At 42.3% G+C, this 14,851-nt stretch overlaps 1 protein-coding gene across 1 annotated transcript in view; it reads right to left on the bottom strand.

The window, feature by feature from the left end:
• Positions 1–222: 222 nt before the first annotated feature.
• The window catches only part of LOC144103651 (uncharacterized), a 47,179-nt gene continuing 32,550 nt past the window's right edge, over positions 223–14,851 (bottom strand). The window contains exons 5-10 of the mRNA XM_077636314.1: positions 10,806–10,867; positions 6,262–6,420; positions 4,377–4,525; positions 3,429–3,511; positions 933–1,022; positions 223–401 (exon numbers count right to left, since the gene is read on the bottom strand). Coding sequence (XP_077492440.1) covers positions 223–401; positions 933–1,022; positions 3,429–3,511; positions 4,377–4,525; positions 6,262–6,420; positions 10,806–10,867 — 722 coding nt within the window. The remainder of the gene's footprint in view (positions 402–932; positions 1,023–3,428; positions 3,512–4,376; positions 4,526–6,261; positions 6,421–10,805; positions 10,868–14,851) is intronic.

A 14,851-nucleotide genomic window follows, 5' to 3' on the forward strand; every position in this document is an offset into this window, starting at 1 on the left:
GCTCGTTGCTAAACTGTAGAAATCGGATACTAAGAGCAGTGAGTGACAAAAAAAAAGGCAAAGCACTGCAAAGAGGAGAATACTGCAGAACAACAGTTTGAGAGAGTAACATGGGTATTAAGTAACACAGAAACGTTAGTGGGTTTTCTCGTCCGGAAAGAAACCACGTGGCTGAAAAACGCTGTGAGACATCTTTATTTCCAAAAACAGCTGTCACACTGATCACGCAGAAAGCCTGCTTTCTAACTGTGCGCACTGAGGTGGCAAGACGGTGTGAAGATTCTTGCAGTACGGCTCGTAAAGCACAATTTGGTCGCCCTTGCAGTTTGCATTGTACACGCTTGAACACTCTGCAGGGACTTTTGCATCCACAGTTTCCTCCGTTTGAACCAACTGACATCCTGCGGGGATAATGAAACAAAAAAACAGCATAAATTGCTGCACCATTTTTCAAAGTAGATAAGAGATTCACAAGAACATTTCGCGAAACTTCTTACACGGAAATGTCTAGATATAGTAATGAGTCTGGAAATCACTAGTGACAGTGCCCATCAAGATTTTGAAAGTGGCAAGTAGGTGCTTTCGCCCGCAGGCATGGGAATAAACATTGAGTAGAAGCACCTACAAAAATCTCGAAAAAGTTGATTATAATGTTCAAAGTGTATTGCCGCAAAGAAGAATGCAGAAAAATAGGCATAAAATATTGAATTTTAAGATTTGTAATCCGAATTCGCATACGTGCAGTACTCGAGCATTTCATTTTCCTGTCCAATTACAGAAAATTCTTTAACTGCCGCTGTCGTAGCCTGCGCTACTGACAAAACTAACAATTTACAGTTAAGAGTATTAAAGTGAAGTCATTGGGGGGCAACAATATTTTTTTGCTTCCTATCTGGTTGTATATTTTAACACTAACCTTTAAGAAGACTTACCTTTGTTTCCGTTGTCAAGGTCTTCTACCAGGATCAGACAAGTTTTTCGCGGATTTATGTACATCAGTTTGCGAAGCGTGGCCGGGTATTCTGCGTATTCAGAGAAACGATGGTGTCATGGTGACAAAGCAAAAAGTGAGACAGTTCTTTAATTTCACCAAATGTTACGACAGGTCGGTCACTATCAATTTTAAAGAAAAGGTAGGATAATTCATTAACTACTAAAATGCTTGTTTGACAGAGACCATTACCTACAGAGTAACTTGAGCTAGTAAAAGCAGTACTAGTAAAAATTACTGGCTCAAGAAGCTAGGAAATAACTCTAGTCGCGAACAAAAACGTTGTAGCGTTTATAAAAAAAAATGGATAGAAACGTGCTAGCATTTAGAACGGTTTGGATTGTTAATTTATACATCCATTGGAAAAATAGAAAAGCAACACATTCAATGCAGCCACCGCCCCACACCAGCGAGAAAAATATAGCAGGGTGTACAGGTCGGAAATCACACACACTGGCTTAGACATACAGAGGGCATTAACTGCCCATATCATGCAAAGCGACAGCATCAGACAACCCTACAGGGCACATAGGAAAGATTACAACGCAAGAAAAGCAAACATTAGAAACAGTGACAAGCCCGACACGCGCAACTAAGCGTTGCACGCGTAAGTCTCTTTCCGCCTTACATACCACGTAAAGATGTCTCTCAGTTTCGGGCTTCTGGCTCTTACCCGTAGAACTAATAATGAAGTGACAATTGATAATGAAGGGACAATTGTAGAACCAGGTTAGTATATTTGATAGCAGGACACTGCAGACATTTTGAATTACAAACCACTTCATTTAAACAATGGTCGGATTTATCCTCGACTAAATCTTAGCGTTGAAGGAATGGGGGCTAATCAGGTACTAAGTAGCGCCTATAGGTAGTAAAAAGATAAGTGCCGACTTTTCCTTACTACCTTGAAGACGGTAGCAAATGTGTAGTAGAAGCATAGCGAAATGCAGTAAGAGTTAGTGCCTGCCGCATTTAACACCTTCTCATTAGTTTTTCTAGAGTATCCAAAATAGAGGCTAGTGGCAGATGTGTTTCAATGACTGCCAAATTAAGTGATAATTAGTTCAATCTAAGCAATTGTTCAATAATACGTACCAATCTATATGGGGAACACTGGCAATCGTACGTAGCTTTACGTAGTGCTTCCCGCAGTTCGGCAGTCATGCAGACAGCGAGAAAGTTTTCGAAAATAAACTTCATTCAGCAGACCTGGACCCGCAAAGAACTGAATGAGTCTGCGGCGGCGTTACCACCAAGCGCGCACACGGTGGTCGTTGAACAAAATTTCTGCCTCTGTCAGCCGCGAGCAACTTGAAGTTGACCAGGAATAATCTAGATACGGCGCCAAAGTGATAACCAGAGCGATGTGCAACGTTGTGGAAGCAGTTGCGCGCCACTGCGAGCATTCATAATAAACTTGGTCGCACCTCGCGTCACTACCAAAATGGTAAAGTGCCGGCGGTTTTAAGCGGAAGCAACCTACAAAGATTCTAGGTGCTATTTGTGTGCTGGAAATAGAGGCGAGAAACGGCTTCTATCAAGAATCTCGCTAGAAAATCAGGAAAAGGCATCTCCGGGTAGAGAATCGCGTAGCCTTAATTGAATTTCCGGCCGCCGAAATGGCTGCCGACCAATTTTTACGGTAAACATACGCATCTGCCACCATTCGATACTGCGTTGCTACAGGCGACTACGAAAATGTTGGGCTCAATGCAGGATTCTTTAAACGCCTACATTCTTCCCGAGTTGTTAGCTGCATGTAGAGTATTCCTCTAGAAGATCTAAGAAAATGCGATACAGAGCACAGCAGGAAATATATGAGCACCAGTGCTCGAATTTCGCGAAACCAGCGGTATGATTATAGAAGCTACCTGTGAGTCAAGCGTATGCTCTCCGAACGCTGACGCTGTGACATGTGCGCCAAACCCGTTTGTCAAGGGAAGATTTTTTTATTTACGTTCTTTATTACTAAACATCTCCGACCGCTGTTAGTAGTGTCTACTTCCTGTTTCCGTGAAAAAAAAAATAAATTGGATGGTGCCAGCCTTTTTACGTAGCAATAAGTACGAGAAAAGTGGGATACAGAGGAACATACATTCCATTGCTTGAACAGGTATAGTGGTCGAAATTTCCGGAGTCCTACCCTACAGCGTCCTTCATAGCCTGAGTCGCTTTGGGACGTTAAACCCCCATAAATCGTAAATTGACCTTGCTGGCAGCAGCTACCGCTGAACTTCTAAGCATGTGCTTTCAGGCCTTCAGCGAAGTTATCGGCGACAAGGCATTCCGATCCCAGGACTATGTCAGCAGTTTACCTGCACAGGCACTGTTAGGGTCACGTCGGTCTAAATATGCCATATGTTTTGCTCTTAAACTTAATTTCGTGCACTTATTTCTTAAATGTGCGCAAAAACATGCGTAAGAGACGTCAACATACCCGGGAAAATCTTGTACGTTGCTGCATTTGGGGCCGTGTGTGGTGCAGTTGCTGAAATCTTCAAAGATGTGTTGTAACCGAGGCTGAAATAGAAGAAAAAAATACCTCGAAATCATCTGCTGCTCTGAAAGAAATAACTCGTGGCTCCTTTACGGTGCTAAGCAGGTTCTTAGGCAGGAAACGTACTGTAACACAGCCAGGGTCAGGTGCTCAAATGATTTTTTGTGCTTGCTCTACACACCACAGATGCTACAAGTCGAAATGCGCTCGGGGAAAATTGGACGGGGAACTTATGCTACGCCTTATAGGAAACACGTGATGGCATTAATGGGCATATATGCGCATTTCGGCACTCGAGTTTACGTTCACAGATTACTGAAAAGTCCTCATAGCACTCCTGGCGGAATGGTGCAGCGGTTAAGCGATGCGTCACTGCCCTGCGATGGCAAGTGTCGCCAACGGCGGTGATTTTGTGACCAAGGGTGCTCTTCGGGAGCAACCTCATGCGACCAGTGATTATTTTAACTGCCACATCCCACGGTGGTATGTTTGCTCACAATCAGATGGGCGGGTTGTGATGACGCCGCAAGGTCACGTGACCTAGGCGGTCTATTTAATTGTCTTTTCTGGAGATTTTCGTTCGCAACACCGACGCCAAAGCGTCGGTTTAGCGCGTTGAAGGACCCTTAGTATTCTCTCCTATTTGTCTTGTATAAAGCACATGAAACGTAAAGTGCTGCTTTAAGATAACGTATGCAGAATCCTATATAATGTCCAAATTTTATCTTTTAGTACTAAGAACGTTTGCAATATATGTACATGTGGGGTTCGCTTTTTGCGAAAGTGATATTGTAATGCCACAGAGTAGGGAGAAGCTCACAAGCAGACAGTTGAAAAGAGAAGATAAAAAAGGTGCCTAAGGAAACTTGTTCTCAAGGAGACACTCACAGTACTTCCATTGTTCTGTTGAAGTCGGCGCGTAGCGTGTAAGTGAAATCGAAATGAGATCCACTTTGCTTCTCCGCCGAGTGACAGCGGTTCGATGTCTTGTTGAAGTTTCGCTGTTTGATGTAGAGTTTCTGTTGCAGACCAATCATCTGAAAGCAATCCAAGAAACACACAATCGTTTTACCTTAGACTCGTTGTGGTTAGGCGCTGCCATTTTTGTGAGGCGCGTAAACCGGCTCATTTATCGACAGTATCGTCTGGAACGTGAAGAAAAAAAGAGCATTCATTGCTCCGCAGCAAGATCTCAGGGAAATATCGAGGATTGCGCGAAATGCGCAATAGTGACAGAAAGAATAATAGAATAATAGCCGTTTAATAGAAAACCACTAACGATAGCAGTATACAAAATAATGAAAGATACGCCTAAGTAAAAAAAAAACACAATCACTATCTTGTCGTAGAGAGTAGATGTGCGCATGAAATGCACTGTAGGAAAAGCGTAGCGTATAGTTTTGGACGCCTGACAGATACAGCCGTACTTCAGTCGTGAGGGAGCGTCGAAAATCAGCCGCTTTTCCATTATATTTCCTTGCCGAGCGACAGTGACCTCAGCTTTCTTAATACTGGATTCTTACTTTATTCTGGCGCCTAACGCAGACAGCATAGTTCGGCTATCGGCTAGAATCTTTGCTCCGTTGATGGCCGATTAATGAGAAGGCGAGATTTTTCAGGAATCCGGCCAAGCCTGCTCCTTTATAAAGATGGAGCAACAAAGTGAAAGCTAGTGGCTGAAGCTGAGGCTCCGCTCTGACGCATCTTCGGCATTGAAAGAGGTGACTGTACGATCTTTACAACGTAGTTCGTCGATCTTTATATCGGCACAACACATTTTCCCAACACGCATATTACTTTCGAAATTAAAACAAATAGTAAATTATGAGCACGCTTTTACAGTGCGCTGGGTTTACAATCTAAAAATACCACAGGTATCATTTATGTGATAGCAGATACGAAAGAAATGATAATGGGTTTGTGATAAATCAAAAGTTAAGAGCTCTATAACAACGTACGTAGCAATTGGCAATTGTACACAATCGTTATAAATTATTGTTTTGATTCAAAGATGCCAATGTAACAGTCTATTTAGACTGACTGAAAAAAAAGTGATTCCGGAATTGACACGGGTCGTCAGATAGAACAGCTTAATTTGATGACTTAAAGTAGGTCTGTTCTTATTCGATAAAAGAAACACTTGAGCTAATTAACCACTATAGAGGCTAGAGTGCTGTAATTTATTTCGAACATAACGAATGCAAAGTGCAAAACTGCTCTATAATCCTTCATCCCGTATATTACACTCAGTTTCAAATTTTATTTGCTGGCACCAACTACACAAGGCGCTTTCTCCTGAACTAGAAAAATCTCGATGTACTTGTAATGCAGCGCCAGCCTGCCACGTACGCTTTGGTAAATAAATGTACAGACACAGCTGCAACAATAGGAAACAAGTTTCGGCAATTAATTTCCTCCCAGGCATTACCTAGCTAACATTAAATGGTACGCAGTACATACTCTGTAAAATGCCAGCGGTACGCTCTTATATGACACCAACAAACGTTCACATTTTTTTTGCGAAACGCCTAAAAAAAGTTGAAAAGCCAGCCCATGGTCAATATTTTGGCCGCACCTGTACACAGAGAACATCTGTAGCACTGCTCGTTTGATTTGAAAATGTTTATAGTGTGTGTCCAAGAGAGTTATAATGCCTCTAGGCTGCAAATCTGCTCACCTCTGAGGCGACATTACTGCAATATTGCAAGTTATCAAGCTTTATGAACCGAATTTCTGTTTGCAAAATTTAAATAAAAGAAAGAATGTCACTTACGTCAGCAATGTGTTGCCTCTCAAAGTTCTTGGGGTCGTCTTCGCACGGCACAGTGTCTCCTGCAAAGCAGGCCGTGGCAGCGACCAACAAGAGGACTGCCCCAAGAGCTAGCGTCATGCTTCGCGCTTCCATCGTCTTGATACGAGAACCGAGGATGTCCTACAATGCAAGAAAAGCACAGGTTTATATACCAAACCATTTTAGCCATTTTCTGGTACCGTTAATATAAAAAAGAGTAACTTCGCACACGAATGAGCCCTGTTGAAATTTATACACTAAAGGTGATACTTTGTAGCTATTTGCCTAAGGTGACCTAAGGTAGCCTAAGGTGACCTATATATTAAATACGCAAAAGGGACCTTGCACCATATAGGCCACGAGAAACTGTTGACGAAATGCGCAAAATGACGAAATGACGAAAACAGACACTATTTGGAAAATAATAAATGCATGTTCACAGCAGCTGACGTGTTTGCCGTAATCGTTTTTACAAGGAAATCTTAACTTCTGAGAAGTAGTACCAAGAAAAAGGTCAAAACCATTTCGATATCAGGCAAAGGTCCATGCATCCTAACGAAGGAGCCAAAAAAACGAATACTGGTGAACTAAAACCCAAGCAATGACTACAACAAACCAGAGAGCAAGCTGGCGGGCTAGTTGGTGATGAATGTTTTGAAGGCAGAGCAAAGAAAGCAAAGAATTAAGCAACTAAAAATAAAATTCTTGTACTATCTGTAGTCCAAGACGTGACAATTGTGTGTTGCGAGACAAGTAACTAGATTTCTATTATACATTAAAAACAGTTTCGCACTTTGTAAAATGTTTCACGCGCAGATATCAAGTGAAGGGACGCGAAATATCTAACAGAAGCACTCGAATATTTACTCAGCTACGATAAAGTTCACGGTAATATAAAAACTGCGCTTTGTTGTCTGAAAACTGATCAATATCCTAACAGGTTTGCGGCGCGCTGCTGGGAACAGAAAGCCTCACTTTTTAGGGACACTTTCGCAAGGTAACCATAGGAGTGAACATTCAGGACAGGCAGCATATTAGTTTCGTGAATCAATATTTGCCTTCTAACACTCAGTGAAAGGGTGAGTCTTCACTCAGCAGCTATAGAGCTCCTACAAAGTCATTCCTCGTAAACCTTATCGTACAAGAGGCCTAAGTTTCAATAGAGCACGTTAGGGGTAGAAAAATTTCAGCACGCTGCCCCTAGGATTAAAAAAAATACAGCGCTAGTGCGACCAAACTTAGTCAGGAAACGATAAAACGACGACGACAGGGTCCGGTATGTCATCCTGTTCAGTGCGCTCATTTAAGTTTGCTGACAAAACATCCCTGGCTTTTCTCGCGAAATTCCCCGATTGAACAAGATATGCAAGGTTAAATTGTGACGTCATCACAACCTCGTCCTTATAATGCGGAAAAAATCAAAATACGGCTCGCACTTGCGGCCTCATCATACCGATGAGTCAGATTGCTTTCCGACTTCAGTGCTTTCAGTGTAGAATAGCGCTCGCGCTGTCAATCCTTAGGGAACTTGCCAAATAGGCTCAATAGATTCTGTAAGCGTAACCGAGGTGTGTAGACAACCTGCTAAGCATCTCAAGAAATTTGCGGTCAATTTTTATTATGGAGCAATTTTCTTTCGTGGTTATGGACCTCGGGAATATTTCAAAAGCGTGCACGGGGCTTTTAACGTAACACGGGAGCCGCATTTTTCGAGACATTATTTCAGCAGATGGGAGAGATGGCGCATTAGTGGTAAAAGTACAGGCATAGCCTATTCTCTGAGTCGTTCCCCGAGGCTTGGTCGCGCTACTTCACTTTTCTCGCAATGGCTTCACACACTCGGAAAAGATCATTCAATTTTGACTAGCACACTTATCCTCGGTGGCCAAGACTTTTAAAGTGTTTTCCAAATGCAATTTGCCGCTCCAACCAGCATCAGAATCTCCGAGTGCGCAAATCTAAAGAAGAATACATCGACAAGGTAAACCAATAAACATCGACAAGGTATAAATATATCCTGAAATTGCATAAAAATGTTACTCGTCGCCACATACTGCATCGCATGCAGTTCACATGTGTCTTTAGTTTTGAAGTTCGCGTTCACTTTTGGTCGGCAGGAGTTTTCCCTATTTTCCCGTAATGATTATCCTCTTTGTACTCTGATTAAGGGTTTTCCAATTCTAAGTCTGATCTTCTGGTGTTGCGAGAATCGTAATTTCTAGCACCGTTGTACAAGCGACCCCATATTTTTGCCATTCGTTTCGTTTATTAGGTGCGCTGGGTACTTATTACTCGGTATTTCTATTCCTGTGACGCCGGTCAGCCTGCATAGCTTTTTTCGCAGGTTGCAATGCTCTCGTCATCTCTGGCAGCCCGAGCATGCTCAACTACATGACCACAAGCAGTAAATCTGTTTCCGCGCTTTAAACGTTGATTGCAGCAATCTGTAATTTAAATGTGTTGGCTTTTCTCTTACAATCACGAACTCAAAATGGCTAGTCAGGGTGTCTCGCTTTTGATAATTTGTCCATACCGTCTTTCCCTCGTTTCGTTATCGCTACAGATCGTGTCACATCTTTTCAAGTGTGGCCGCCCATGTTTATCGCGTCTAGGATTTATATATTAACCATGTTTGTTACCCCTGCCTGTACTTTAAGCGTCTAAGAGTACATAAGGTGGACTACAATGTAAAAAATAAGATTGAAAGTTTCCACTTGGAGGCGTTGTTAGTTTCTCGTAGTGTTGCAATGCGGCAGAGCCTTCTTTGTGAAAACCAAGTTATAGATTCGAGAAGAATCTCCACGCATTGCAATCTGGCCGCAGGCGGTTTATTCAGAAAAAGAGTGCTATTCCTTCTACATTTCCTCTATCGGCGACCCGGATGAAGCAGCGGAATTTGTTTAGCAGGGCGTTGACAAACGTGTTGAAATCACAGTCGAGCAAAGCACGAACCCCGTTGCTATCTCGTGAAATCGTTATCAGGGATAGTGCATACTTAGCGAAGCCGGTAGCGCACGCAGTAGGCGTAGCACAATATTCATTTTCTAAAAAAAACAGTGGAAAACACTTCAATGGAGCGTAAAACGCGTCCATGAAGCCCACAGCGGGACATAGCACTGATCCAGCTGTATCTACTATATGGCGCGGATATTAAACGTCCGCGACGATCGCACCGGTGATACAAGCTGCGCTCGAAGTGTCCGCCCTAAGTGGCTAAAGAGTGAAGAAATTCAAAGTGCACACATTTGCGTTAGCAAAAAAAAAAAGTTATGTATGGTCGTTCATTGTGCGCACATCAAAATGACTCCGGCGTTCATAATCAATAACCTAAATATTAGGCTTGACACGACTGTCTTTAGCGATTCCTCATGTTTAGCACAAACCGTGGTGCTAATTCTATACGGTTTCATTTCAACAACTGAACCGGCGTTTATGTTCCGATAATGGACCAACTTTTCTACTAGGGAACAGCTATTTGGCCTTCCGCTTCAGAAAGCGCATGACGAGAGCTCCCCAACGATATTGCCGTATTCCGATAGGTGTTACCATAAGAGTCATTAATGCTCGGACGCCTGCCAGTGCCATGCTTCTAAGCATTATACTCTGGCATTTTTTATTTAGTGATTCATGCCTGCAAAAAAATACTTAGCTGAAGAACCAAATGCGAGAACTTTTTCGTTATAGGTAATTCTGATTAGGTCTAGCACTATCATTAGTGCAACCGCTCTTTTTATCAGTTTGAAGTAAATGCAGCGACTGAAAGATAATGCATTTCTTGCAGAACAAAACGAATCCCGTAAGACCGCACAGGCTCAGTATCAGTGAACCGACACAAGCAATGCTCATACATCAATAATGCAGGGTGTTTCACTTAAGACTTCACACAGTTTTGAAAGTTGATTTAGAAAAGCACTTTTTCAGCATAGAATTTTCAGTCGTGCAGTACATAAGAATACACCCAAGACGTGTTAACTAGTGTTTTGGCTACATCGCTCAAAAATACATGCGGTTTCGAGAAGTTTACTGGCACATAAATCTCGCGAGTGCACGTAACTGGTAATGTAACTGAAGTGTGCCGAGATTGTGTCCTGTCATAACGCCTGCCAGTATTATTGTGGTTGTTTAGCATTTGGACCCATTACTATGCCTAAAGGCTATCGGTCCAACCAAATGTGAGGGTACTGCTTTTGAAAATAATAAACGAAAAAAAAAGGATAATTGGTTGTGCCACAGAGCCGAGAGTAAGTGCGCTATTGAAACACTAAAACTGATATAGATATTAATTACGATGGGCTACACGCCCCTCAGTAATTAAGGAGGATAAGGTTAGAGCAATGGGAAAAAAGTGAGCTATTCAATATTAGTCAACGAGCCTGCTAGTTAACACGTCTTAGCTGTTTTCAGATGCGCTATACAGTTATCAATACTATGCCGGAGTAAGTGCTCTTATAACTCAAATAGCCCAGTTTACAGAACTATTTAAAATCTTAGAGTCTTAAATTACGCGTCACTCACCTTGAACGTACAGTAGCACGGCGCGGTCCGTCGTCCAGACTGTTTCTGCGCTTCCAGAAGTGACTGCTTTTACCTAGAAAAGGAGGGAAGCAACGCCCACAATATGAAAGTGATAGCAGACATCTGTGCTTCCGTATTTCTCGGACAGATGGCAGCCGTTTTAAAAGGCGGGAAAATTCGAAAGAGGGCCGTCTTGTAGAGCGAAACTTGGTTTTGAGAGTCAGTTGGTTTGTAGGCAGTAAGGAAATTCTATTTCCGCAGCAGGCTTCCACCAGGGCTCTTGCTCCCCATGCGCCTGCAGAAGACAGAGCCATCCTTTAGACTTGCAGCGGTGTGCTTCTGCACATACTTTTTCTGTCATCTGAATAAACTTTTCCTGGTCGCAAAAACGTCAACAAGCTACCCCTAGTCGCGAGCAATCCAGTTCAGGGTAGGGATCCAACGCTGACGAGGCCGCCGTCGGAGTGGCATTACAGCTACCATAATAGTGCTGCAGTACGTTTTCGAGGAGTATAAAATATGCAAGCTACCAAAAGTACTGAGAGGCATCACGTGATCTTATGGCGTTTTGAAAAATTGATGTGATAACTGGCGCTTTACTGTAATTCTGGTTGACGGTTTTCCTCAGGCCCATTTGAGGAAGGCAATCCCTGTTTCACACAAAACAATCATAGGTTACGGGAATTAATTTCTGGCATCGGCAGTTCTTGTCAGGAGTAGGTCGCCATCCATAGAGCGAGATAAGTTGCCTGTTTGTTGGCCTCAGCTCTCGCTTTTTCCGGACTCTTGTACATCGTCGGTCTGGTTACCAGGAACCTAGATAATGCATTTTTGACACGCGACTTCCGTGTTGCGTTTGTGTCGTTCTTTGTAACGCTCAATGAGGCTGAAAACGAGACGTTTTTCTAGAATTATCCAGGACTGCTGTTTTGCACTATCCCGACAGTGAAGTGATATCTCTTGGTGTTGCAAATTAAAATTAGTCCAAATTCGCAGTTAGAGGAACATTGCGGGAGGTAAGTTATGAAATTTTTTGCGGAACTGCAGCGTAATAAATGACGTTCTCAAAGAAAAGACATTAGAAAAGCGAAAAAGCTGCAGGAAGGTCAGAGTGGTGGAAGCTACATCTGACATGGATTCAGTAACGTATACCCCTGCTCAGAGGCTAAAACAAGCGCTTAACGTGGATAATGACGAGTAAACAATTTTTGTTAATTGCCAAAGTACAAATAACGGGCAGTTCAGCAAGCGATGGGTGCGTTAGTGCTGTTCAAGGTGTCCCGTAGCTACGATTAGGGGAAACAGCCATTCTCGTGGAAGCGGATACGAGCATATACGTGGGTGGTGGCCGTGGTTTAGAAAATTTCTGATTCAACAAAAACATTTTTTTTACACTATGCACTCGAGAATAATTTTGCTCAGGCTGTGGACAATAAAACTTTTTCCTGAGAGCTGGGAAAGTCCCTTGACTGAAAATAACTGCGTGAGGTTTTCGAGCAGCCGCACTATAACATGCTGGATGTTGTCACAGTCCGTGCAAAGATAAATAATAAAGCTTTAAAAGAGACAATATATATGATTCTCTGTGTGGAGTTTTAAAGCCGTGCTTCGCATGCAAGTGCCACAGGGGGCGTATAATTTCTGCACTTTTCTCGTTGCCCGCGATACAGCAATGGTGCGGTCTGAGGTCTACCTCTGCAGGTTCCATCTTGCTGCCATGAATGCTCCTGAAAGCATTTGCTCGTAAAAAAAGTGGTTTGCGTATTATTAAATCTCACTGCGACATTCATCACTTTTCTAAATGCATTTATCATGGCCATTCCTGCTGAAAAAATGCATATGTTTAAAACACCATGTTTAAATCTTACAAAATGTGTATGGCGTTGAAATCGAGATTTATTAATATGAATTTCATGCTAGTCAAGGACTGGTCTAATTGACAAAAAAGAGTGCTTTTCTTGACGTCTGATTCAAATCAGTTCAAAAGAAAAAGGGCAGGAAATAAACAAAATGATGCAAACCAAAGAACTGATGCTCCTTTATATACATCAACCCCTTAAAGGTATACGCTCATACCGGCATCCTTCGTAATGCTCAGAAGTATACAGTGTATGAACAGGTGGTTTTTTGTAACTATGCTTGCCGCAAATATATATATATATATATATATATATATATATATATATATATATATATATATATATATATATATATATATATATATATATATATATATATATATATATATATATACGGTACAAGCAGAAATGATTCCTCAGAAAATTATAAGTTGGTTACGGTGCTGTTTGTTCTCGCATTTTTTGAGGACTTAGATTGATGGCACAATTTAAATCAAATTCCTATACCGCATCGCTCGGTTCCTTGTTCGCCTGCTGCCGAAGCTTTTGCTTAGTGAACAAGAATGAAAATGTACTGTTTATGTTCTGCAAGGTTAAGGAAATTGCATAGAACCAGTAGTGGTTCCAAACTGATGAATGAGCCGCATGGAATTTAGTACTAGCAATATCAAGAGAGGTTGTTTAGAAAAGTAAGAATATATGAAGACGAGGGCTCTAGGAGGAAAATGACAGAGATGTGATGAACATGAGAGAGAAGAAATGGATCTAAAATAAAATACTGAGCATTGTAGGTTTGAAATAAATATATATTTTCTTTATTTACAGATTACCTTTGACTTGCCACGTCTATAATGGAAGGTCAGAAAGTGAAATAAAAAGAAACTACGTTTCCACCACTGTGTAAAGGTAGCACAATATAGCGTTGTTTTTTCAGGCTCCTGTATACAGAAATCAAAATAGCAACGCATTTGAAGCATTTCGGCGATATCGCTAACATAACATGGAAAGTAATGCAAGTGGTGGGATGGATGCAGTTGCTCCAAGGGTGACATCTATGAACATGACACTATTTGAAATGAAGTTTGCTGCAAAGACTACAGGCTAACCAGAAAAACAAGTAAGCTGAATAGCTTTAGGTACTGCTGTCAAAATGTCAAGAGAAGCTGTCAACATGGGACACGGGTTGGTAGCCCTGCGAAGCAGTGGGACTCCGATAATTTTTATCATGACCCTACGGCATCTCAAATCAAAAACCAGCGCTCGCGGGGCTAATGAAAATTTATTGCTGTGTCTGCGTGCGCAGCGCTCTTTGATATTGGCGTTGATTGCAAATGTGAGTTGTTCTCAAAGGAACACTGGGGTGCATACATGATTATCCGTGAAAGCTACAGCATATGGAACGGTTTCTTGAAAATGGGGCGTGAAAGCTAAAAATCAATGACCTCTTTTTTTTATTTTTGAAGCAGTTCTACTGAAAAAATTCTTTCTCTTGAGCAGCGAGTAATCGAAGTCTATGCAATGCAGTGGAGTGCTGCAGAGAGCAAACATATCAGGCTGACTACAATGCTTATTATTCTGTACAGAGGCATTTTCACGGCGATATCTGACGCTTTAGAAATAACGGTATGGCCCTGGGGCTTAGAGTCGTGCAGGCGGCAGTCGACTTCGCGAGTCTCGCTGTGGCGGTTCTGCAGAAGGGCGGGAAAGCATGATAACCACTAAGTAATCTTTGTAATGGTTTCTGCATGGGAGATCACTAAATACTGAGATTCAGTTTCTTCTAACGCGTTAGCTTTACTTAGTAACCCCTTCGTGAACAAAATGCGTCGTCCAGGTGTGTAGTGTCGTGACCTTGCTTAAAGAAGTAAATAAAAGCCTTCCATGCTTTTAACGTGAAATGGAATTTGTACTCGAAGCGGCGCGAATAGACAAACTTAGCTGCATTGGTTTCGTGTTTAGACAAAGCTATCGCCGTAGCCTTTCATCGTACATTTCCAGCTGCCAGCCTCTCGCGCTGCGCTCGCACCGCACACAATAGTTTGTCCCGCTACGCTGGGGGGCACCGCAGATCCGGGGCACGTAAGGCGCCTGTATGTTTTAAAGGTATCGAAAAGCCTTGATCCAGACGATGTGATCTGCGGTTGGCCGGTTGGTGACAAGTGAACTCTTCGGCTTTGCGCTCCGCCCAATGGTCCAGT

Source organism: Amblyomma americanum, chromosome 9, assembly GCF_052857255.1.
Source record: "Amblyomma americanum isolate KBUSLIRL-KWMA chromosome 9, ASM5285725v1, whole genome shotgun sequence".
NCBI lineage: Eukaryota > Metazoa > Arthropoda > Arachnida > Ixodida > Ixodidae > Amblyomma > Amblyomma americanum.